The sequence below is a fragment of the Erpetoichthys calabaricus genome, chromosome 8 (genome assembly GCF_900747795.2).
Source record: "Erpetoichthys calabaricus chromosome 8, fErpCal1.3, whole genome shotgun sequence".
Lineage (NCBI taxonomy): Eukaryota > Metazoa > Chordata > Cladistia > Polypteriformes > Polypteridae > Erpetoichthys > Erpetoichthys calabaricus.
The window spans coordinates 7792112-7816658 of record NC_041401.2 but is presented as its reverse complement, the minus strand read 5'-3'; the positions used below and the strand labels follow the sequence as shown (position 1 = coordinate 7816658).

Genomic DNA, 24547 nt, shown 5'->3' with positions numbered 1-24547 from the left:
AGAAACTGGGAAATAACGACTCACTTAATTAGGCTAAGAGTCCAATGAAAAACTGAAGTTGGTTGGAACAAAAATCTGCAGCCACAGGGGGTCCCCAGGATCGAGTTTGGGAACCACTGTTCTAAACTCATGCTGCCCCCCCCTTTTTCAGACCATGTTAACGGTGTCAACTTTGTACCCCTTCACCCCCACGTCAAATGTCACATCCTGAGTCAGTACTTAACACTATCACCTATAGACTATGGGGGGTTAGGGGGCTTTTTGGGCAAAGCAAAGCTGTTCTTATCTGTAAAATGTGCTACCTCAAACACTACCTAATACAATCTTAAAGCTATTCTTAAAAGATGTAGTACATACAATTATAACAATGCTAAATATTACAAAAACAACAGCAAAAGAACATTAAAACAAATGCATACTTGACAGCTTTCTTGGCTTGAAAAATTATGTTTTTAGGCTTTTTCTCCATGCCCAATACCCTCCATTGTAAAGTGCCAGAGTGGGCAAGATGTTTTCTTAAGTTTATAGAAAGTGCTTAACTTTAGAGCACAATTGTATTTGATAAATGCATATACAGTGCCTTCCATAATGTTTGGGACAAAGACACATACCTTGATTTACCCCAGTAATCGCAAACAGGCTGTTAGGACAAGAAAGACCACCACTGCTGATGGCAGATGAATCCTCATTATGGTAGAGAAAAAGCCCAAATGTCTGTGTGACAGATAAGAAGCAGTCTTCAGGAGGCTGATGTGTGTGTGTGTGTGTGTGTCAGAGATTACTATCAGCAGAAGACTTCATGAGGAGAAACACAGAGGAGGCCACACTGCAATAGGCAAACCACAAAAACAGGAAGGCCAGATTATAGTTTGTGAAAAAGAGCCTGCAGAATTCTGGGAAAAAGGTCTTCTGGATAAATGAGACAAAGATGAACCTCATCAGTGTGATGGAGAGAGCAAAGTGTGGAGAAGAAAAGGAACAGACCGAGATTCAAAGCAGACCACCTCAGCTGTTAAACATGGCGGTGGTGGCGGTGTTCTGCCTTGGGGATGTATGGCTGCCACAGGTCCTGGCACACTTCACTTCATTGGTGATGGAACTGCTGATGGCACAATGAATTCTGAGGTGTGTAGAAACATCTGATCTGCTCAAGTTCCATTAAAGGTTTCCAAACTCACTGGACGGCGCTTCATCCTACGACAAGATAATGAACCAAACACACTGCTGAGGCAACCCAGGAGTTTTTCAGTGCTAAAAATGGAAAATTCTTGAATGACCAAGCCAGTCATTTGATTTCAGTCCAACTGAGCAGGCCTTCCATATAGTGAAGAGAAAACCTAAGGGAGAAGCCCCCCGAAACAAGCAGGAGCTGAAGATGGCTGCATTGGAGGCTTGGTATAGCATCACCAGAGAAAAGACCTCAGCACCTGGTGATGTCTGTGAATGGCAGAGTTCAAGCAGTCATTGCATGTGATGGATATGACGACAAAGAACTAAATATAATAGTTTTAATAGACCTGCCATTGCTGTGTCCCAAACATTATGGTGCCCTGAAATGGGAGACTGTGTAGGAAAAAGCATTGTGTGACCGAAATATCTGCAGATCCCCATAAATGAAAGTCTGCACTGTGCACTTTAATCACGGTGTCTGAATTGTTTGATTTGTAATTTTAAACTGTGGATCAGAGGGGGAAACCAAGGAAGAAATGTGTCTTTGTCCCTAACATTATGGAGGGCACTGTATACCATGATTGGGAAGAAATAACTTCAGCTTGAAAAATGCCAAACTTAATTCTTTAATAATGTCTTGTGCGGATGTATTCCCGATGCTGATCAGTTTTAGTCCCCCCACTCCCCAGGTTACTTTGGCTACCTTCAAGCAAACAAATACCACTTTTTCATTACTCTTTGGTGGCTTGTGATGAGCTTGAACCAACTGGGCAAATGTTTGATTTAAAAAAAAAAAAATTAAAAGAAGCTCTAGGCTTCAGTCCCCATCTTTAAAGCTAAACACGTCAGGTTTCACATGTCTGTACACACTCAAAAATAAACCTGCAACACCGCTGGGCCAACACCACCTGAGCCAGCCCTGAAACTGGCCTGACGGAAGCATCTGCCATAAAGACTATTTCATGTCAAGTCATATCCTAACCCACTTAATTTAGACCAAGGTTGTGATAAGAGCTGGAGCTAATCCTATCCCAACTAGCATAGCGTGCAAGGCAGAAACATATCGTGGATCCTGGTTGCCAGTCTATCGCAGTGTGAACACACACATCAATCATACAAGGACAAATTTAGCATTGCCAATTCACCTAACATTGCATGTACAGTGGTACCTCTGGTCACGACCGTAATTCGTTCCAAAACTCTGGACGCGACCCGAATGTAATTTCCCCATAAAATTGTATGTAAATACAATTAATCCGTTCCAGACTGTACAAACTGTATGTAAATATATATTTTTTTTAAGCACAAAATTAGTTCATTATACCATAGAATGCACAGTGTAATAGTAAACTAAATATAAAAACATTGAATAACACTGAGAAAACCTTGAACAACAGAGAAAATGAACATTGTAAGAGTTTGCGCTTGACCCTTACGAACTGCTCGCTGTAAACACTTTTTTTATGAGTTTTAAGCACAGGGGAAAAAAAAATTAAATGCTACAGTGGAACCTGGGGTCACGACCGTAATCCGTTCCAAAACTCTGGTCGCAGCCCGATTTGGTTGTGACCCAAAGTAATTTTCCCCCATAGGATTGTATGTAAATACAATTAATCCGTTCCGTTAATCCGTTAATTATACCATAGAATGCACAGAGTAATAGTAAACTAAATGTTTACTTACTTCTTCTGGTCACTCCAGCTCCTTGATCGCTCAGCTGGAGTGACCGCTTCCTCCTGCCCCACTGAGTGTTGGCCAAAACACCCCTGCTTGGGTTCTCGCACGCGCTCTCTGTCTCTCTCTCTCTCTCTCTCTCTCTCGCTCGCTGCACAGGGAGAGACTGAACATGTACGGAAATCATCGGCGCGTACGAACTGGAAGGGAAACTGACTTGTTCGTCACCCGAGTGTGTGGTCGTGAACAGATGCAAAAGTTTGACGAACTTTTTTGGTCGTAACCCGATTTGTACGCGGTCCGAGACATTCGTGACCCGAGGTTCCACTGTACGTCTCTTGTGAAACTTTTCAAACCATCCTCTACTGGCTTTAAATTCCTCACCTTCGCCACTCGAAGAAGGATTTTTTTTCAGCAAATCGCCATGAATCTACCTGGCTTTCTCGCATATGATCGCCTCGCTTTCGATATCCAATGCAAGTTGCTGCTCGTTCAGCCACACTAGCAACATGTTTTTCCACCTCTTCCAGCAGTTGAGGCCTCTGCTTGGTTAACGTTATAACTCCTTTTGCAACATCAGCTGCTTTGTTAGGCCCTGTATACGCAAACAAAAGAAAATGGGAAACGGAGAATGGCAAATCATTGGCGCGTAGGGAAACTGGTTGCCAGTGTTTTTATTTGCCACCAGAGCGTGCGGTCTTGAACAGATGCAAAATTTTGGCAAACTTTTTGATCGTAACCCGATTTGTACATGTTTGGAAACGCTCGTGACCAGAGGTTCTACTGTATGTGGACAATGGAAGGAAACCAAAGTACCCAGAAGAAACCCGATGCAGACATGGGGAGAACATGCAAACATATAAAAACAGCATTTTTCTAGTTAAGAAATTGTATTGAGCATATAATGAAAAAATAAAAATACTTAAGATGACACAGTTGAAGGTTGTTATAAACATTTTTATCAAATGTTATTTATTTTGCATTGCATCTGTGCCCCATTATAACAGAACTTAATGTATGTATGAACAATTTTGCACATCCGTTCTCTGACACACTAACACTGAGGACTTCCAGACAACAAATTATTTAGCAGAAGTGTGTCAAGAAATGCGGCTGGTGCTCCTTTATACTAACAGCAATATGTCTGTATAGTACATTCCCTGCACTACCAAGTTAGTTTTCTTTCTTTTTAGTCATTCTGTTGTGTCTTTAGACCATAGTCTGAGTGTATATACAGTATACACTCTGTATTAAGTCAATACTTCTGTATTAAGTCAAATTTCACCCTGCGGACACATAACGTTTTATCCGTTTTAGTCTATTTATGCAAAAATGACACTGGTAAACAACAATAAATAAAGATATGGTCCAGTTCCTGATGTTTCTATCTTTTGCTTATTCTGTTTAGTGACCGAGAGTATCCAAGACTGGGCCAGATGATTGTAGACTATGAAAACCCATTAAAGAAAATGATGGAGGAATTTGTACCCCATAGCAAGGTATATAAACTTTTTAATATTATTATTATTATTATACAAAATGCATTTTTTGAAAATGTCTTAAAAATGGTTGCAGTTTTGTGTCATTTAACAAATCAAAATTTTTGGAATTAGTGTTAATATTTACAGTATCTGGTGTGTTTTCAGACCAATTTGGTTACTTACTTATCTAGCTTTTTATGTATTTAATTGTTTAAAGAGCTCCTGGAAAAAGCCAGATTTCCTCCTGTGGACAAATAAAGTTCTATCTTGTCTACCTATAGAGACATTTCTTATTTTAAAGCTGGGGAATATTAATGTGACATCCATGAGCAACTGTGTAGGTTGACCAGTCAGGAGATGAGCCATTGTAGTGAGCAGGATACAGTCAGGAAAATGAGCAAGAAATGAGCACAAACCAATCAGAGCACGAGTAGAGTATCGTTTTTAGAAAAGCGTGTTTACGCCTGTCCACACTGAAATGCTGCTGCTATGTTTTAAAAAACATTCGGCTTTAAAAGTCCTCTAGAATGCCTAGAGGGGGCTGGGTGGTCTCGTGGCCTTGGACCCCCTGCAGATTTTCTTGTTTTTTTTGTCCTCCCTGGCCATCGGACCTTACTTTTATCCTATGTCAATTAGTATTGCCTAATTTTATTGTTTGTATTTTGTCTTTTTTTCTATTTATTCATCCTATAAAGCACTTTGAGCAACATCATTTGTATGAAAATGTGCTGTATAAATAAAAGTTGTTGTTATTTTCAGGAGTCATAAATGACGGGGTAGTGTTAATGAAAGGTGAAAACGTAGACAAATGTATGCATTTTGAAATTATGTACTATTATACTGTAAGGCAATATATGTTTAAATTTGAAACCTTATTGGCTAATTTGACTCAAATCTCCAATAGGTGTACCCCAATACACATCTCCACAAGTGCTCAGAGGGACTATGTAGGATGGAAGAGGATTATTTATTCTACATAGCATTAGCACATACTTATTTAATTCTTGTAGCACTGGTTTATAGTGAATACTAAGGAGCTTAAGAAATGAGTAAATGAGAGGGAGGTCAGTAGAATGGTGAGGATACAAGGAGTAGAGTTGGCGAAGGTGGATGAGTTTAACTACTTGGGATCAACAGTACAGAGTAATAGGGATTGTGGAAGAGAGGTGAAGAAGAGAGTGCAGGCAGGGTGGAATGGGTGGAGAAGAGTGTCAGGAGTGATTTGTGACAGACGGGTATTAGCAAGAGTGAAAGGGAAGGTCTACAGGATGGTAGTGAGACCAGCTATGTTATATGGGCTGGAGATGGTGGCACTGACCAGAAATCAGGAGACAGAGCTGGAGGTGGCAGAGTTAAAGATGCTAAGATTTGCATTGGGTGTGATGAGGATAGACAGGATTAGAAATGAAGACATTAAAGGGTCAGCTCAGGTGGGACGGTTTGGAGACAAAATCAGAGAGGTGAGGTTGTGTTTGTTTGGACATGTGCAGAGGAGAAATGCTGAGTATATTGGGAGAAGAGTGCTAATGATAGAGCTGCCAGGGAAGAGGAGGAGAGGAAGGCCTAAGAGAAGGTTTATGGATGTGGTGAGAGGGGACATGCAGGTGATGGGTGTTACAAAGCAAGATGACGAGGACAGGAAGATATGGAATAAGATGATCTGCTGTGGCAACCCCTAATGGGAGCAGCCGAAAGAAGAAAACGACTAAGGAGCTTAAGATGTTTACAGCTGCCATACTGTTGTTAATGTGTGTTTTATTTTATATTTGGAGAATAGTCTGAAGAATTGGAAAAGTTGCCTGCTGATACAGTACTTAACAGATCTCATTGTTTTGTTTTGTTTTTTGTTTTTTTTCTACAGTCCTTATCTGATGCCCTGATTTCACTTCAGATGGTGTATCCTCGGCGAAACCTGTCTGCAGACCAGTGGCGCAACGCCCAGTTACTCAGCCTTGTCAGTGCTCCTAGCACAATGCTCAATCCCGCTCAGTCTGACACAGTGAGTGTTCTTCTGTCAGTTTCTGGATTTGAATCCTTTGCCAAGTACTTCAAGTAATTTGGCCATTTATTAAAAGTGTTGTTTCCATTTAAAATTTTTTTTAGCTGTATAGATGTTACATTCTTAAACAACCTCAGTTTTAATACTAGAATTACCAGAGCCTACGAAAAAACTCGTAGATCCGTCCCAGTATGTTTTTATTCTAAAATAGTAAGAATACGAGCAGATCAGTTCTCAAAACGGACTCGCCCGGGATCGAACCTGCGAAGCTTTGATTACAAGTCAGCAGCTGATAACGTTGCACCACCGAAGCTGTCATAGCAATTGCGTGTCAATGTTGCAGGTAAATGCGGGTTGTTTTTCTGCAGTTATATTTTTGAATAAAAGCGCATTTGTTTTGTTATATTTGTACCTTTTGTGAAAGTGTTTCTTTGATATTTGGAATTCAGGCTTCACACATTATATACTTCATATCTACATTTTGTCAATTATTACCAAAACATGAAAAACGTTTCTGTTTTAACAATGTGTTTACATAGAATGTTGTAGACATGGAACACACATGAAATGCATGTGTTCCAAATAACGATATAGTATTTATAAAAGGTGTCATTTTGCTTGACGTCTCACTCTATACAACTACAAGCAACTGACACGCATATAAACAGACTTGAGCTGAGAAAACTGTGCAGCGGTGAGGAATGTGATAGTAGGCTGCTTGCTGCTTATCAACACATTTTCAGGACAAAAGACGCTGATGGAGAAGTGTGAAGCGATTTAAGGTGGGACGGACCTACAAATTTTTTCATAGCCTCTGGTAATTCTAGTGTTAATATTTGAGTATGATACTTTATTTTTATATTTGATCAGTTTCTTCGTAATTGATTATTTAGGTCCACATCAGTGACAGGATGGGCACAGATGAACGATATAGGAAAGAGCAGACTCTTACTTTCTTAAGTCGATGTCACATTATGTGACATTTTGTTGTAAGTCATGTCAGATTTGACAACCACTGTCACTGATCTCGTTGCTAGCCCATATCAAATGACATGACTGAAAATCGCAGCCCATGTCACATTTACCGACCAAGTGCCAGTCTTCTAACACAGGAGTGCTCACCCCTTTTTCTGACAGCCAATAGCGTCCTTCCACGATGGAGCAGTTTCTTTTCAAAGAGTTAACAGCTGCAGCAAATTCAAGTGCAATTTTTGCCCTTTTTTTCCCATTTTGTCATGGCACTTAGACAAATGAGCCCCTCTTCTGTTTGTGAAGTGCAAAGACTTGATGGAGCCAACACTTTACCATCACTTTGCCAAGGGTTGATGTCTGCAGCGATAACAGCTGAAGTTGCAGCCCCTTTTTACATTTTTCCTTTCTGTTTTAGTAGGTGAAACATCAGATAGACAAGCCACTCTTCTTATTGCGAGGTTCAAAACATGCATGCTTCTTATTCCTGAAAATATGAGCATTCATTGGTTTTCCGCTCTCCTGCGTACTAAGCTCACCCCTCCAAATAAAAAGAAAGTCAGACCGGTTTTATTTTATCGTAGCCATTCGCAGACTTGTTAGTCTTTGTAGTTAGGTAAGTCGCATTAGGCGATCGTCTTCAGAGGAGCTTGCCACTGACTGCCTCCAATCATATAAATGAAAGCTACAACTGAAAATTGATGGAAAAGTAAATCTAATGTGACATGGGCTTTAGGTGACTGAACTTCTTTGTTGTGGGTAGTGACATCCTTTACACGTTCAATAACTCTTAACACTATGTTAGTCAGTGGTGTGCTGAACCAGTAACAACACTTCAGACGAGGCCCACCAAATCAACAAACCGATTGAGAATGCAGGAGAGAATGAAGACAAAACTGATGGCCAATATGAACAATGCTGCACATCCCCTCTCTGACACACTAATACTGAAGACTTTCAGCCAACGAATTAGACAGCAGATGTGTGTTAACAAATGCGACTCTTTTATACCTATATTAGTACACCTTTAAAAAGCCTCAATGCGACTGTTTATTTTAGGCTGAGTCAGAAGTTTTCAGGTTTTTGCTCATTCTTGTATGTCTTTTGAAGTGGGTTGTTGGCCTTTGTTTGTTGTAAAATTTCCTGATCTTCTGGAAAAGAAGAATCATTTCTCCCACCAGTGCACACACAGGAGGGGGAGTGACGGAGATGGACAAGTTAATGGACAGCATCATCGTTGGATCGACAGACAGCCATGACATGTTTGTTAGCCAATTGATTGGTCTACTGTGCCTTCAGAAAGTATTCAGACCCTTTCACTTTTTACACATTGAGTGTTGAGTGTACTGAGTGTTGCTCGAGGAGACAACAAAATGTAAAGTAATTTTAGCATAAGGTACAACATAGCAAAATGTGTAAAAATAAAGAGGACTGAATACTTTCTGAAGACACAGTTTCCATTGATCGACCATCCAGTGTCTACAAATACAAGGAGCGTCAATAAAACGATTGCTGCCCTCACACCAATAACACAAACTCTGGACCCCCAGGAGGTCGTAGCAAAGGAGAGGATCAAAACAAAACCATTATGAACAATCCTGCACATCCTCTCTCTGACACAGCAACACTGAGGACTTTCAGTGAAAGAATTATTCAACAGAATTGTTTCAAGAAACACGACTTTGGGTGGGTCCTTCATACCAAATGGCAATATGCCTTCAGAATGCCTCTTTGTGACTGTGACTGCCAAATCAGAAGTTTTTTTTTTTTCTTCTAATTTCTTGCTTTATTTATTTAAGTATTGTATTATTATTTTATTTATTTACTTTTTTAATTTAATTATTTACTGCCTATTTATGTATTTATTTATTTAAAGAGCTTTTGTAAAATGCCAAATTTCCTTCTAGGGAAAAATGAAATGAAATTCCATCAGTCTGTCTGTCTTGCAGCTCATTTCATCTTTAAATTTTCAGACTCCTAGGACTTAAGACACCATTTTATTAGAGTTCCTTCCTTTCAAAGATCCAAGAGGACAATGGGAAAAAGATCTCTTAATTAATATATCAGAAAAGGAGTGGAAGGTATCAATGCAGAGAATTCATTCGAGCTCCACATGTGCAAAGCATGGAATTATTCAACTCAAAATTATATATCGAGCTCATCTGTCTTGCTTAAAACTGTCCAAAATGTTTCCAGGGCAAGATCCAACCTGCGAACGCTGCAACCAGGCTCCTGCCTCACTGGGTCTCATGTTTTGGGCCTGCACCAAATTAACAACATTTTGGACCAAAATTTTTAAGTGCCTTTCAAGACAGCCTTGGTGTCACAATCCCTCCTAACCCATTAATAGCTGTGTTTGGTGTTCTTCCAGATGGATTTGAAATGGATAAGGACCAGCAAACTGTGATTGCATTCACTACACTTTTGGTACGCTGACTGATTTTGTTAAATTGGAAGAATCCTAACTCTCCTCTAATAAGTCAGTGGGAAACCAATGTTTTATATTATTTGAAATTGGAAAAAATCTAATTCTCAGTTAGGGGATCTGTGCAGAATTTTTTCAAAACCTGGCAGGATCTAATCAATAATATTTTAGAATAAGAAGAAATAATTATTTCCGCATTTCTTTTCCTTCTCCATTTATCTTTTTTTTTGCCCTATTAAGCTCAATAATTTAGGCATGTTTACAAGCCTTAAGTTTTACTCCTTTGGCCATGCTCTCCTTCTCAGGGGTGGGGTTTGATTTGTTTTCAATCCTGTTTTTTGTAAAAAGTGATCTATATGTACCGAATGATTACAATAAAATAAAATAAAAAAAAAAAAATTCAGACTCTTGCATTTAGAGCTCCCCACCTTTTAACTGCCATCCCATCTCCCTTTTGCATGCTCATAGTCAAAGTGAACTTTATTGTCATCTCAACCATATACAAGTATACAGATAGACGAAATTGCGAAGCTCTGGGTCCACAGTGTAACAACATGATGTGCAAATAATAATTTAAAAATAGAATTAAAAATTAAATTAAATTAAAATTAAAACATAAACAAGACAAGACATTGTGCAAAGACAAGACAAAGAAGTAGCAGCAATATTGATGTGTAAGATATGTAATATAATAAGTAATAGATATAGATAATACAGAAATGATCAGTGTATGATAATAGTTATTTAAGACATGTGTAAACAAGGACAGGTTAGAAGGATATCAAGAGTGTCAAAATCCTTAAAGGTCAGTATGAGATTTTCAGTTCTTTTCTACCTGCACACTCGTCTTTACAGGACAGTGGCTCGCATGTATAAAAGTTCTGTTTTTAGAGGTGGTTGAGGCCATGTGGAAGGGCAGGGGTCAGCCTAGTGTTAAGTAGTCTAACAACCTGGGGGTAAAAACTCTCCTGCAGCCTGGCAGATCTGGCTTTGATGCTGCAGTATCTTCTCTTGGATGGCAGAAGTGTGAAAAGTCCATGTGAGGGGTGTAAGGGGTCCTTCACAATGTTGCAGGCCTTGCGGACACTACGTTTGTAAAATATGTCCTGTACTGAAGGGAGAGGCACCCCAATAATGTTCTCTGCTGTCTTCACTATCCTTTGCAGGCGCTTGCGGTCGGATATGTTGCAATTGCCATACCAGACAGTGATACAGCTGGTCAGAACACTCTCAATGGTGCCTCAGTAGAACATGGTGAGGATGGAAGTGGGAAGACTTGCTCGCTTCAGCCGCCTCAGGAAGTGTAGTCTCTGCTGGGCTTTCTTGATTAGTGATGAGGTGTTATGTGTCCACGTAAGTTCCTCAGTTATGTGCACACCGAGGAACTTGGTACTCCTAACAGTCTCTACATCTAAACCGTTGATGCTAAGTGGGATGTGGGCAGGACGTGATTTTCTGAAGTCCACAATTATCTCTTTTGTCTTGTCGACATTGAGAGATAGATTGTTGTCGTCACACCATGCGGACAGCCGTTCCACCTCATCTCTGTATGCTGTTTCATCATCCCTGCTTATCAGTCCCAGCACCGTCGTATCATCCGCAGACTTGATGATGTGGTTTGTGTTGTGCATGGCTGTGCAGTCGTGAGTCAGCAGGGTGAACAGCAGTGGACTAAGCATGCAGCCCTGCGGTGCTCCAGTGCTCAGTGTGATGATGCTGGAAGTGTTACAGCCTATCCGAACTGACTGGGGCCTCTCTGTCAAGAAGTCCAGGATCCAATTGCAGAGGGTGGTGTTTAGGCCCAACCTGCTCAGTTTTACAACCAGCTTTTTAGGGATGATTGTGTTGAAGGCAGAGCTAAAGTCTATGAATGTCTATAAAGTCTATGCTTCACCACCAGTTATAATTTTAACAATGACATTTGTATTTCCTGGTCACAACACCTAAGCGAAAAATGCACAATGATGCATTGTAAAATAGATAGATAGATATCCTAATATACTGATTTTACAGACAGTAAGTATTATAAAAAGATTGCAAGACGTCATACATAATGCAGTACTTACTCTTCTATTAAGCATGAACATGCAGAGGAATGACCACTGCACATGATTTGTGATTGCATGTCCGTAACATTCAAGAGCTGGTTGGTGGGCAGTTTGAAGACAGGTGGGCTGCAGGTTGAGAGCCCCTAATAATAATAATTCTTTGGAATTATATAGCGCTTTTCTCACTACTCAAAGCGCTTAACAATTGCAGGTTTAGGGCTTTGCTCAAGGGCCCAACAGAGCAGAGTCCCTTTTGGCATTTTATGGGATTCGAGCCGACAACCTTCCAATTGCCAGTGCAGATCCCTAGCCTCAGAGCCACCACTCCCCTGCGTCATTCTATTACTATACTGTATATCCTTAATACTTCAGTTTAGATCGGGGGTCTCCAACACATCGCTCGCAACCCTTTTCCAAGTAGCGCGCCAAAGGATTAATGAATCCTATATAAATTTGAAAACGTGATTAGTCAAATTAGGGGTGGGCGATCTTTCCAAAAAAATCACATCACGATCCACAATCTGAATTTCAGTCTCTCTTTTCAGTGTGGCATATCCGGACTCAAACTCATCAACACCTAAGTAACACTTTATTTTAAATATCAAACAAAGTTGAATTAAATTGTTCTCTTGTTCGCTAGCTGAGCAGAGTTAAGAAACACGCCCCCGAAGCTGGCGAGTGAGTGAGGAAGGCCCCTCTTCCCTTGGCCCGCTGCTTCTCTTGGATTTGCGCAAATAAATCGGAACCGCAAGCGAACTCTGATACATAGTGAAATGAGAGAAGTCGCAAAATCATCCGGAATATTCAAACAAATTATAGAAGAAATCCCGATTTAAATCCGTGAAGTGATTCTCTCGTGAAAAGCGGACAGACATACAGTCAGACAGACATTGAATTTTATATATTAGTAAACCTTCAAAATAATGTGCAGTTAAAGTCTCAACAGCATGCTCAGCATTTCTGGAGCTTAGTAGAGTCAGATAACTAGAAGAATCTTCACCAAGCAGCTCTGAAAATGTCTTCTTTGTTTGGGTCTCCATACCTCTGTGAGTCTGTGAATGTCATGAAGTCAAAGTTCAGAACAAGACTGACAGACGGACATTGAAATGACTCCCTCAGAGTGAACCTGAGTGGCTCCACTCCACCAGACACCTCATCTGACTAACTCAAAAATCCATTACACATGTGACTGGACCTGTGAATAAAGTGACATGTGAGAAAATGACAAATGAATACGTCATATCTGTGGATTTGGAATTGCATTGTTTTATTTGGACAGCATTCGTGTTTTAATTCAATACTGTGAGATACACTAGAAAATGCATACAGACGTACAAAGTGCACTTGCAGGTGAACTAAATATTTTTTGTGATGTTTTAATGCAAAATGTGAGTTGTGGACACCAACATTTTGTAAATGTTCAGGCAAAACGAGCTTATTCAGTTTGTTTGGGTTGAAATAAGCTATGACATTTGTAAATGTTGCTCTCAGGGGAAAAAAGGTTGGAGACCCCGGGTTTAGATTTTGGTATTTTTTTTTTCTCCTCTTACTTTTTGATGTCTTTTTTTTTTTAATTTCTTAGATGCCATGTGAATATCTTTCCCTGGATGTTATGGAGAAATGGATCATTTGTAAGTGCGATCTTTCTTTCTTCCTTTGTGTTTTTGCTCCTATCTTATCTGATGCATTATGTTTTACTTTTCTGTGCTTTGCTGCAAACCCTGTCCTTATAAAACTAAAACTCTTTCAGTTTTGGAAAATAGCTTGTTTTATTTATGGCTTGCATTTTACAGTTTAATAAAATGATTTTTAACAAGAGTTACAAGGTGGTTTGTATGAGTTAATGTATTGAACTGTAATCCAGCTCATCGCTGGTTCAGTCCATGCCCTGACTCTCTGTCTTGTATCTCAGAGAGGCATTTAGCCTTCTAGCCCTTCAGTAGTAAAAATATGGAAGCAAGTTTATTATGTTATGTAAGTTTCTTTATACCAATATACAAGTAAATACAGGTAGTTCCCAGGTTATGAACATCCGACCTATGATTTACGAACGGGGCCACAGCTGCGACGCATGAGCCTTAGTAACTGCCACTCCGTCTTCTTTTCGCCTGGGGATGCTGCAAGCGGTGGCTGGACGGAGGCTGGAGGTGGGCGATTTCGCTGCTTGTGCAGTGTAGTGTCCCTCGGGCAGCTCCCAGCAGCAAGCGGTGACCCGTGGTCCATAGTCACCAGTGCCACAGCTATTGCTCGTGTACAGAACCGAGGCTTGATGGGGTGGTGCGCTGCCCACCCACTACGCCGCCACAGCTACTGCTCCTGACTGGACGCAGGCTGCATGGAGCAGAGGGGTGGCTGGTAATGCCCCATTCGTTCTCGGTGGGCAGCTGGTAATGCTGCAAGCGGTGACCCGGTTGTGGCTGAACGGAGCCCATTGAGGGTGAACGGGGCGGCGGGGGGTAGCATTGTAGTGTGCCTCAGGTGGCTGCCTGTTGAATGGGGGCAGTGGTGGCTGATTCACTACCCGCCTTTGGCCGCACCCTGTTCGTTCTCGGTGGGCGGACACTGCAGGCAGCATACTGTAGTGGAGGTGACTGTGAGGTGGGCTGGTGATGAAGTGCCCCTCGCCGCCCCCATTCATTCACAATAGCAGGCCTGCTTGTACTGTTATGCACATAGCTGGAAGTTGTCTCTTGTCAGTACATCAGACGTGTTGACGACGGGTGCCATCCTGCTGTGATAGCGTGTACAGTGCTGTGCAGAAGAGCTCATCTTAACCTTTCAAGAATGTCTCTGAAACACAAATCTGATGCAAGTGCTGGTGATACAGTAAAGAAGAGAAAAAACCATCATGGAAAATAAAGTAGAAATAATAAAAAAAGGTCAGAGAGAGGTGAAACTGCATCATTCATTGGCAGAGCACTTGGTTACAGTCGGTCAACAATAGCATTTATTAAAATAATGCACCTGTTCCGACTTACATACAAATTCAACTTAAGTACAAACCTGCAGTCCCTATCTCGTGCGTAACCCAGGGACTGCCTGTATTAACATTAATGTTGGAAGTTTTGTTTAACCTGTACTGTGTGGCTTAAAGATTTTAAAGTAATATTGAGCAAATTAAGTAGGCAGAATACTAGAGGACTTGACGTGACTTTGAAGAAAATGTCAGATTTAACAGCTTCTCTGATGGTAATGTCGACACACATTCAACTGGGACAATGTAAAAGTAAAATTTAAGGCCAGTACTAAAAGTGCCAGAGAGTTGGCCGAGTCTTGGCTATCAGATGAAAACGCCATCAACAGACACTTGGACATAAATCCAGCATATGCCAACTTAAGAAGAACATGTACATAATAAATAAACTATACAAACCCCCCCCCCCCCCCCCCCCCAACCCCCCCCTTGATCATACGGACTTAGTCACCTCCCCCCCGACCACTTAATGTGATGCTATATATTGCCTTTGATTCTTGTAAGTCTAAGCATTATCCTCTGATGAAGACCCCTGATAGGGGTTGAAAGCTCAGGAATAAAAAGTATTTTATGATACGTGATTCTTTTTTCTCCCTTCGTGGATCTCCAGCTGCAAATATATATATATATATATATATATATATATATATATATATATATATATATATATATATATATATATAAGAACATGAACACTATACAAAGTGAACAAACAAATAAAAAGAAACTTAAAAATGAACGGTTATGCCATTTCACAATAAGCATGAAACATTGAGCAGGCCTCTTTGTAAGGCCCAAAATTTAGTGAGCTGCTTCTCTGTTTTCACACACCAAAACACTTGCTTTACATTTTTACTTTCTCGTATACGAAGTACAGGGAAAGTATTGTAATCGTCCAAAGATTCCATGTCGAGATTTTGATGAATTTTGATGTTTTAGACCTCCCTGACTTTCTCGTATATGAAGAATTGGGAAAGTATTGTAATTGTCCAAAAATTCCATTTCGAGATTTTGAGGAATCTCAACGTTTAACACCTCCCTGAGTCCGGAAATACCATTTTTGGAATTGTGTGTGTGTGTTAACACCATAAGTTGAGTACGCTTTCACTTCGGTCAACCAAATTTTGCATACAGGTATTATGTACAAAACGTAGATTTCTATCAACTTTTGAGCTATTTCCACGAACTGGGAGTGGTACTTTACCCTTTATTCGTGCTGCTGCACAGTCCGATTTATTCAACTTTACTTTTATAATAATTGTTCAATATATTATTAATTTGATTTGTTGTTGATAGTTCTTTAATGTACATAATATGAAAATATAATCATTGTCTTGTGGTTTGATAATAAAATATCCTTCCCCATATCTGAGTAGACAAGAAAATCAAGGGGAGACCACTCCTGATTTTTCCCTTGAAGGTTCCATTGTTCTTCACCCTAATAACTTGTGACTCCCTATGAGGAAAGCACACCAGTCACAGTCGCAGAGTCAGAGAGTCGTAGCTGTTTCAAGGCGCTATAACTGACTTGCTTTTGGAGTCTCCCCAGGTTTCCTTCCAAAGATGTGCAGATTCAGTTAATTGCTGACCTTAAATTTGCCCCAGTGACGGGGTGTGGTATGTGTAAATGGGGTCTGTGATGACACAGCAACGTCTCCAGAGTTGTTTCCTACATTTTGTACAAACTCGGGCCCACTGTGACTCTGAACTGGATTAAACAAGTTTGCGAATGTCACATTTTTAACATAAATTATTTTACTTTCTAAGTTAGTGGGTAACTGATGTTATATACTATTTGAAACTGGAAAAAATCAAATTTGCACTTAGAGGATCTGTACAGAACTTTTTCAAAACCTGGCAGGATCTAATCAATAACATTTTAGAATAAGCATTTAAATTGAGGAAGCAGGTTCTCTCCCCTCTTTTACTCCATTTATCTTTATTCATTTATTAAATTTATCTATTTACTTATTTTTACTAGCTTTAATTTTTACTCTGCTGGCCTAGCTCTCTTTCTCAGGGTTGGGGGTCGATTTGTTTCAAACCTTTTTTTTGTTAAACTTGAGTTATTTGTATGGAATGCTATTTGTTTTTAATAAAATGAAATATATATATATATTACCTTCTTTGGGTTGAGACATTACAGTGTTTGACAGCTATGTCATTTTATTTACTTCCATTTTTATTAATATTGTTAAACACAGGCAAATAAGAGTTTAAAAATATATTGAAAATGCAATTCTAAATGAAAAGAACTGATTTCTATTTGTTTTTTCCTTCTAGTTGGCTTTACATTATGTCACGGGGTCTTGAACACAGATGCTGCTGCTCTAAATCTCTGGAAGCTTGCCCTTCAGAGCAGCTCGTGTTTGTGCCTCTACAGAGACGAAGTCTTCCACATTCACAAATCAATCGAGGATCTGTTTGTGAATATCAGAGGGTAGGCCTTCTCCATTATCTCTCCTTCAGGGATGCGTTTTTCATTATTCTACATGTTTAGAAGCAAGAATATTTTGATGTCTTCTTCACTTTGACTTTCTTTTTATTTTCTCTTATACACAGTATAGGAATTGTGAAAAAATTCGACCTTGCGATTTTGATGAATCTTGATATTTTAGACCTTCCTGAGTCTGAAAATACCAATTTTGAAATTGTCTGTCTGTGTGTCAACATGATAACTTGAAAACGCGTTGACCTCGGTCAGTGAGATTTTGTACACCATCAAAAACTAGGGGGTTTGCCCCCTGCTCGCTTTGCTCGCCAACCCCCCCGGCCTGTGCTACACGCCAGCCACTTCGCGTCTCTGCCGCTCGTGTTGTGAGGAGAGGGGCTGAACGCACCCCAAGGAGACGTGGTCGCTCCTCCGAAACTCCCTCTTAAAAGGTGATACAATGGGAAACAAATAGTTTTTTTTTTTTTTTTTTTTTTTTAACCTCCTGTTTGCTTGATCAGCTGCTGGCTTGCTGCATGATCTTCATCTTGCATGGCGCTTTGAACATTTAAAAGCCTGTACAACAGCTGTCCTATTCTTTGTCTTTTATTGCCAGCCCCGGGCCTGGTTAAATCTCTTGGCACAAAGTCTCGTCTTGTGAGACGCGAGTTCTTGATATTTTTAGTTTATAATTTAAAATCGGAATAAGAATCTGAAAATCTAACAACATCACATTAAAGTTCGATAAATTCTGAAAGAATGATAGCAAACATATATATGTAGGTTTTAAAATAAGCCGGATTTAATGCGTGACAAAAAATGTGACATAAAAACATCACATAAAATCATTGCACAAAATTGTTGCACTTTTAGTCTTAGGATTTTATATATATATATATATATATATATATAGAATAGATATATTGAATAGATATGGAATCCTATCAACTTTTGGGCCAACCAGAAGTGGTACTTTAACTGAATACTTTCGCAAATTTTCAAATTAACTATGGTTATAATTACAGATAGCTGATTCAAATTCTGTGTAGAATTTCCCATTGGGATTAATAAAGTATCTATCTATCTATCTATCTATCTATCTATCTATCTATCTATCTATCTATCTATCTATCTATCTATCTATCTATCTATCTATCTATCTATCAATGATAAAAAGCCAGCATATATAAAATTTGAGAAAAATTTCTCAACTGGAAGTTGTATTTTATTTAAATAACCATCTGAATTGTTTGCATCATAGAAAAATAAATGTATACACGATATTAAAAACTGTATTCAGTATAACGCATATTCTTTCAATAACGGTTATTAATTTTAATTTATACATCATCAATTTATTTGAACATGCCATGTAAATACAGTATAAAGATGTAATGGGAACAATAAGCAGCTTACATCCCTGTCGTGTTCCTGGTAATACATTTCATTTTATGGTTTTGTTTTTTTTTATTTCCACCATCATTATCATAATTAAATGTAGCTAAATGCTGTTTTACATATAGCAATTTATTACAACAAATATTATATAACCTGTAACGGCACACTTCACAATAACGTGTGGTGAATACACTTGACTTATAGTTTTCATCCTCTCTCTTTCTCTGTACGTTTATCATTCATTTGCTCAGAGGTTGATGTGCTTGCTGCTTCCTGAGCAGCTCTACCTTACTCCACCCTAGCGGCCTGCTGCTTCTCTTCTTTCGTCGGCATCTTTTCGCGTTTAAAACTGATTAAGTTAGTTTTTGTGTTGCAATTACTTAGTACGTTTTCCGTAATTTTTCACTTATGCTGGCACTTAAGTGTTAAATCTTCCTCAAGAATGATTAAAGATATGAAGAGGTAGGGGAAGTGACCGCGAAGGTTGTAGGGAATAAGAATGATGCATGTAAATTTCAGGTCAATCGGTCAGACAGTTTGCGAGCGACAGGTGATTTAAAATCCTGGACAGACAAATGAACAGCCACGGTATAGCGTATCATATAAGAAGATACTAACACTTGTTCTGTGTTTTTAGGCGACTATACAATAACTCTTTTTACTTTGTACATAATCTCGGTAATGCATATGTAATCATGAAAAAATTCCACCTCCATTTTCCACCTCCCTAAGTGCGAAAATATAATTTTAATATAAAGTTTGATTATAAATAGAGATAAACGATTGCGTATCTATATTATCAATTAGCTATGATGAGAAGCAAAGAGATATGATATTTGAGAAATACTGCGCCAACTGAAAGTGGTTCTGATGACTTTTTCCTCTGTCTCAGTATACCAGATAGTCGAGGGGAGCGCACTCACGATTTTTTTTGATAAACGTAAACTATTCATATTGGGCAGTTATGTTTAACTGTTTGTTTTAATCATGGAGATTTTTTGTAAATGTAATTGATGAGTTAAAGTTAACTCCTTTAAATCTGTTTTTGATTTTGATGGTTTAGAGTTCATTATGTGGCTTAGTATTTAAAGATATTTCCATTTACTTAATTTGCTGGCATCTTAATCCAAGGTGACTTGCAACATTTGAGACATATAATTGGTTGCATTTTCTTTTTCCCTTTGGAACACACAGGCAAGTGAAGTGACTTGCTCGTTGTCACATGGTGTCACTAATTGGATTTGAACCCACAACCTCATTGTCCAGTTACTCAGACGGCCAGCTCTAGGAAGAGTCTTGGTGGTTCCAAAGTTCTTCCGCTTTACAATTCTTTAGGCCACTGTGCTCCTGGGAACACACAGAGCTTTACAGATGGTTTTATCCCCTTGTCCTGATCTGTGCATCACCATAATTTGATCATGGAGGTCTACAGAGAGTAGAACATTGTAGTCTGTTCTTTGTCCTGACCTGCAATGTGAATTGTGGTTCCTTCTATACACGGGTGTCTTGCTAAACAACTGTGGCCAACGGAATTGAGTGGCCATCGGACTCCATTGAAGTTCTCGACAACATCTCAAGGAAAATTACAGCAAACAGGAGGCACCTGTGCACAATTTGCAACGCCATATGTAAGAATGAGGCATTGCCATTTTTGATTTTTAATAACTTTACACACCTTTCTGTAAAGATGTCTTCAGTTTGTCTTTATAGGTTAGTAAAGTGTGGATTGATGGGCAAAAATGGCAAACGAATCCAATTCATTTTAAATCTACAACACATTAAAGTGTACAGAAAATGAAGGGGTCTGAATACGTCCTTAATCCACTGTATTTTACTTGGATGCTTTTACCGAAGTTTACTTCCCAGCAATTGGTACATACAACAGAAATATTACCACTCTCAGGTCATTAAAAACATCTAATTAAAAATAAGAAGAAAATGACACAATTATTTGAAAATCCCTTTTTAAAAAAATATCTTGTTGTGAATATATATACAGTACCTATGTATTAAAACTCAAATTCTCTTTCTGTTTCAGGCACAACAAACGTATTAATGATATCAGAGAATGCAAAGAAGCAGCTTTGTCTCACGGGTGTGTATTTGTATGTTGTGTTGTTTTTCACTGTGCAAAGTACTTTGAAGAACGAAAGAACAGATGTGTGTCTTGTTCAATTCTTTCAAAATGGAAGAACTGTGTAATTCTGTAACTGAGGCAATTCTTTGTGTGTGTTTTCCCAAAGTGGCTCCATGCACCGAGAAAGACGCAAGTTTTTAAGGTCAGCATTGAAGGAGCTCGCCACCGTTCTGGCTGACCAGCCTGGTTTGCTGGGACCAAAGGTAACCTTACTGCGTCTTTTCCTTTATTTATACTTTTAAAGACTCTAGAGCAGTGTTTCCCAAACTTTTTTCTGTGGTGGCACACTTTTTGTAACCAAAAACATCCCAAGGCACACTACTATTACCACTTACCACTAACCATAAGCACAATACGTCTCATACACAAGCTCAACTGTCTGAAGGGGTGGCACTAAAAAAAAAAAAGCAACTCCAAGATCAGAGTTCACAAAGACTGCAGTTAGTGAGCACTTCGGTGGCATCTTCCAGCTGCTTTATCGTTTTACCCACCCCTCTCTTCCTCACAGGCAACTTGTATGCTCACTATCCACCAGACTCACTGGTGACCATACACACCGGCAGATGGACTCTAGCAGCTAGGAGACATGTAAGTGCTGTGTCTGCAACATAGCAATCCTGGAGCTGCTTTTATGTCAGCTTTTTCATGTAGTCCTGTCCTCCTCAGACAGATTTCGACTACCTCTCAGGTTCAGACACAGGTGCGCTACACTAGTTTATCAACAGCACACCTAGGCAGCTCTTATTTCACACCACTATGCTGCGGCACACTGGTTGAAAAACACAGCTTTAGAGTACAATTGTCATAGATATACAGTAGACTCTCGTCTTATGCATCTGTTACTTTTCTGAGTCACGTATAGAGTCAAACGTGCTTAGACTACTCCTGGATGGATGGATAGATAGATATGAAAGGCACTATATGAAAGAAAGAAAGAGAAAGAAAGAAAGAAAGAAAGTTTATTTGTCCCCAGGGGGATATTTGGCATTTTTACAGAAGTTCTTTAAATAAATAAATACAAAAATAGATATGTGAGTCAGTAAATAAATAAATATACACACACTTTGGTCTGAACACACATTGGAATATGACAAAGTATCTATCTATCTATCTATCTATCTATCTATCTATCTATCTATCTATCTATCTATCTATCTATCTATCTATCTATCTATCTATCTATCTATCTATCTATCTATCTATCTATCTAACAAAGCAAGAAACTCAAAAGAGAGAAAAGTTCTGATTTGGCAGTCAGCCATAAAATAAATGCCAAAATGTGCTTAACTTACACCCATCAATATATACAGTACATTATGTGTATACAGTTAGGTCCATAAATATTTGGACAGAGACAACTTTTTTCTAATTTTGGTTCTGTACATTCCCACAATGAATTTTAAATGAAACCACTCTGATGCAGTTGAAGTGCAGACTTTCAGCTTTAATTCAGTGGGGTGAACAACACGATTGCGTAAAAATGTGAGGCAACTAAAGCATTTTGTTAACACAATCCCTTCATTTCAGGGGCTCAAAAGTAATTGGACAATTGACTCAAAGGCTATTTCATGGGCAGGTGTGGTCAAGTCCATCGTTATGTCCTTATCAATTAAACAGATAAAAGGCCTGCAGTTGATTTGAGGTGTGGTGTTTGCATGTGGAAGATTTTGCTGTGAACAGACAACATGCGGTCAAAGGAGCTCTCCATGCAGGTGAAAGAAGCCATCCTTAAGCTGCGAAAATGGAAAAAACCCATCTGAGAAATTGCTCCAATATTACGAGTGGTAAAATCTACAGTTTGATCCATCCTGAGAAAGAAAGCAAACACTGGTGAACTCAGCAACGCAAAAAGACCTGGACGTCCACAGAAGACAACAGTGGTGGATGATCGCAGAATCATTTCCATGGTGAAGAGAAACCCCTTCACAACAGCCAACCAAGTGAACAACACTCTCCAGGGGGTTGGCATATCGATATCCAAGTCTACCATAAAGAGAAGACTGCATGAAAGTAAATACAGAGGGTGCACTGCAAGGTGCAAGCCACTCATAAGCCTCAAGAATAGAAAGGCTAGATTGGACTTTGCTGAAGAACATCTAAAAAAGCCAGCACAGTTCTGGAAAAACATTCTTTGGACAGATGAAACCAAGATCAACCTCTACCAGAATGATGGCAAGAAACAAATATGGAGAAGGTTTGGAACAGCTCATTATCCAAAGCATAGCACATCATCTGTATAACATGGTGGAGGGAGGCAGTGTGATGGCTTGGGCGTGCATGGCTGCCAGTGGCACTGGGACACTCGTGTTTATTGATGATGTGACACAGGACAGAAGCAGCCGAATGAATTCTGAGGTGTTCAGAGACATACTGTCTGCTCAAATCCAGCTAAATACAGCAGTCAAATTGATTCATGATACAGATGGACAATGACCCAAAACATACAGCCAAAGCAACCCAGTAGTTTATTAAAGCAAAGAAGTGGAAAATTCTTGAATGGCCAAGTCAGTCACCTGATCTTAACCCAATTGAGCAGGCATTTCACTTGTTGAAGACTAAACTTCAGACAGAAAGGCCCACAAACAAACAGCAACTGAAAGCCGCTGCAGTAAAGGCCTGGCAGAGCATTAAAAAGGAGGAAACCCAACATCTGGTGATGTCCAGGAGTTCAAGACTTCAGGCTGTCATTGCCAGCAAAGGGTTTTCAACCAAGTATTAGAAAGGAACATTTGATTTCCAGTTATTTAATTTGTCCAATTACTTTTGAGCCCCTGAAATGAAGGGATTGTGTTAAAAAAATGCTTTAGTTGCCTCACATTTTTATGCAATCGTTTTGTTCACCCCACTGAGTTAAAGCTGAAACTCTGCACTTCAACTGCATCTGAGTTATTTCATTTAAAATTCATTGTGGTAATGTACAGAACCAAAATTAGACAAAAGATGTCTCTGTCCAAATATTTATGGACCTAACTGTACATCAGTTGTTTCATATATGAAGAGGCGTCAGTGTACAGTAATGTTATTTTGCATGTGACTTGTGCTGTGTGCAGGAGGCTAAAGCCGAGGCAGACTCTTTGCTTCAGTCCAGTAACTCTAGATTTAGAAAATAACACTGTTCTACAAAAAGGACAGATGACATCTTGACATGAGAAGACAGACATGGCGAGTAAGACAAAGCAATTGTACATAGTACTTTAGGTGAGAACACAAGAGGTCTGCATCTCGTTCTTTCTGATTGTAGCTTCTGCAGTCATGTGAAGGACAGGCAGTGAGAGAAAGAGAGAGTACATCAAGGCTGGCGATGCCAGATTGGGTGTGACAGAATGAGGGTGCAAAGAGTGCGTCTTGCTACTTCTAATCCCGCTGTGGTGTGAGACCAAGAGAGTGTACAACAAAAGTGCATTTCACTCTTCCTCGTGCCCCTTTGTGCAATAGTGAGAGTGAGAGAATGAAAGTGGCTCAGGTTACGTGTCTCATGCAAGAGAATGAATCACGGTATGAGTACGTGGGATTCTTTTCACACTTACTGGAACAAGGAGGGTAGTGAATGTAACCAGTGGGTGCTTCCTTCTTGGCACTGCTGTCTGAAAGCGCAAGAATATGCAACAGTGACACATCAGCAGGACGAGCGTCTCAACTTGCACTGTATAAGAGAAAAGCACATCACCATGCGTGGCGTGTTGTTTCAATTTCTGCACTTTTTTCCTTCCATTTTATTTTTCCATTCATTTCGTGTAAAGTTGAACTTGAGTAAGTTAAGGTTTGACTGTATATCCTTTTTTTTATTATTTGGGTCACAGGGGTCTGCTTGAACCAATCCCAGCCAACACAGAGCGCAAGG

General features: G+C 39.5%; 1 protein-coding gene across 1 annotated transcript in view; it reads left to right on the top strand.

The window, feature by feature from the left end:
• nckap1 (NCK-associated protein 1) overlaps window positions 1-24547 on the top strand; it is a 272226-nt gene that overhangs the window by 116484 nt on the left and 131195 nt on the right. Inside the window, 6 exon segments of the mRNA XM_051930467.1 lie at window positions 4253-4343; window positions 6187-6324; window positions 13349-13397; window positions 17024-17180; window positions 20608-20664; window positions 20813-20909. Of these exon segments, the coding sequence (XP_051786427.1) occupies window positions 4253-4343; window positions 6187-6324; window positions 13349-13397; window positions 17024-17180; window positions 20608-20664; window positions 20813-20909 (589 nt within the window).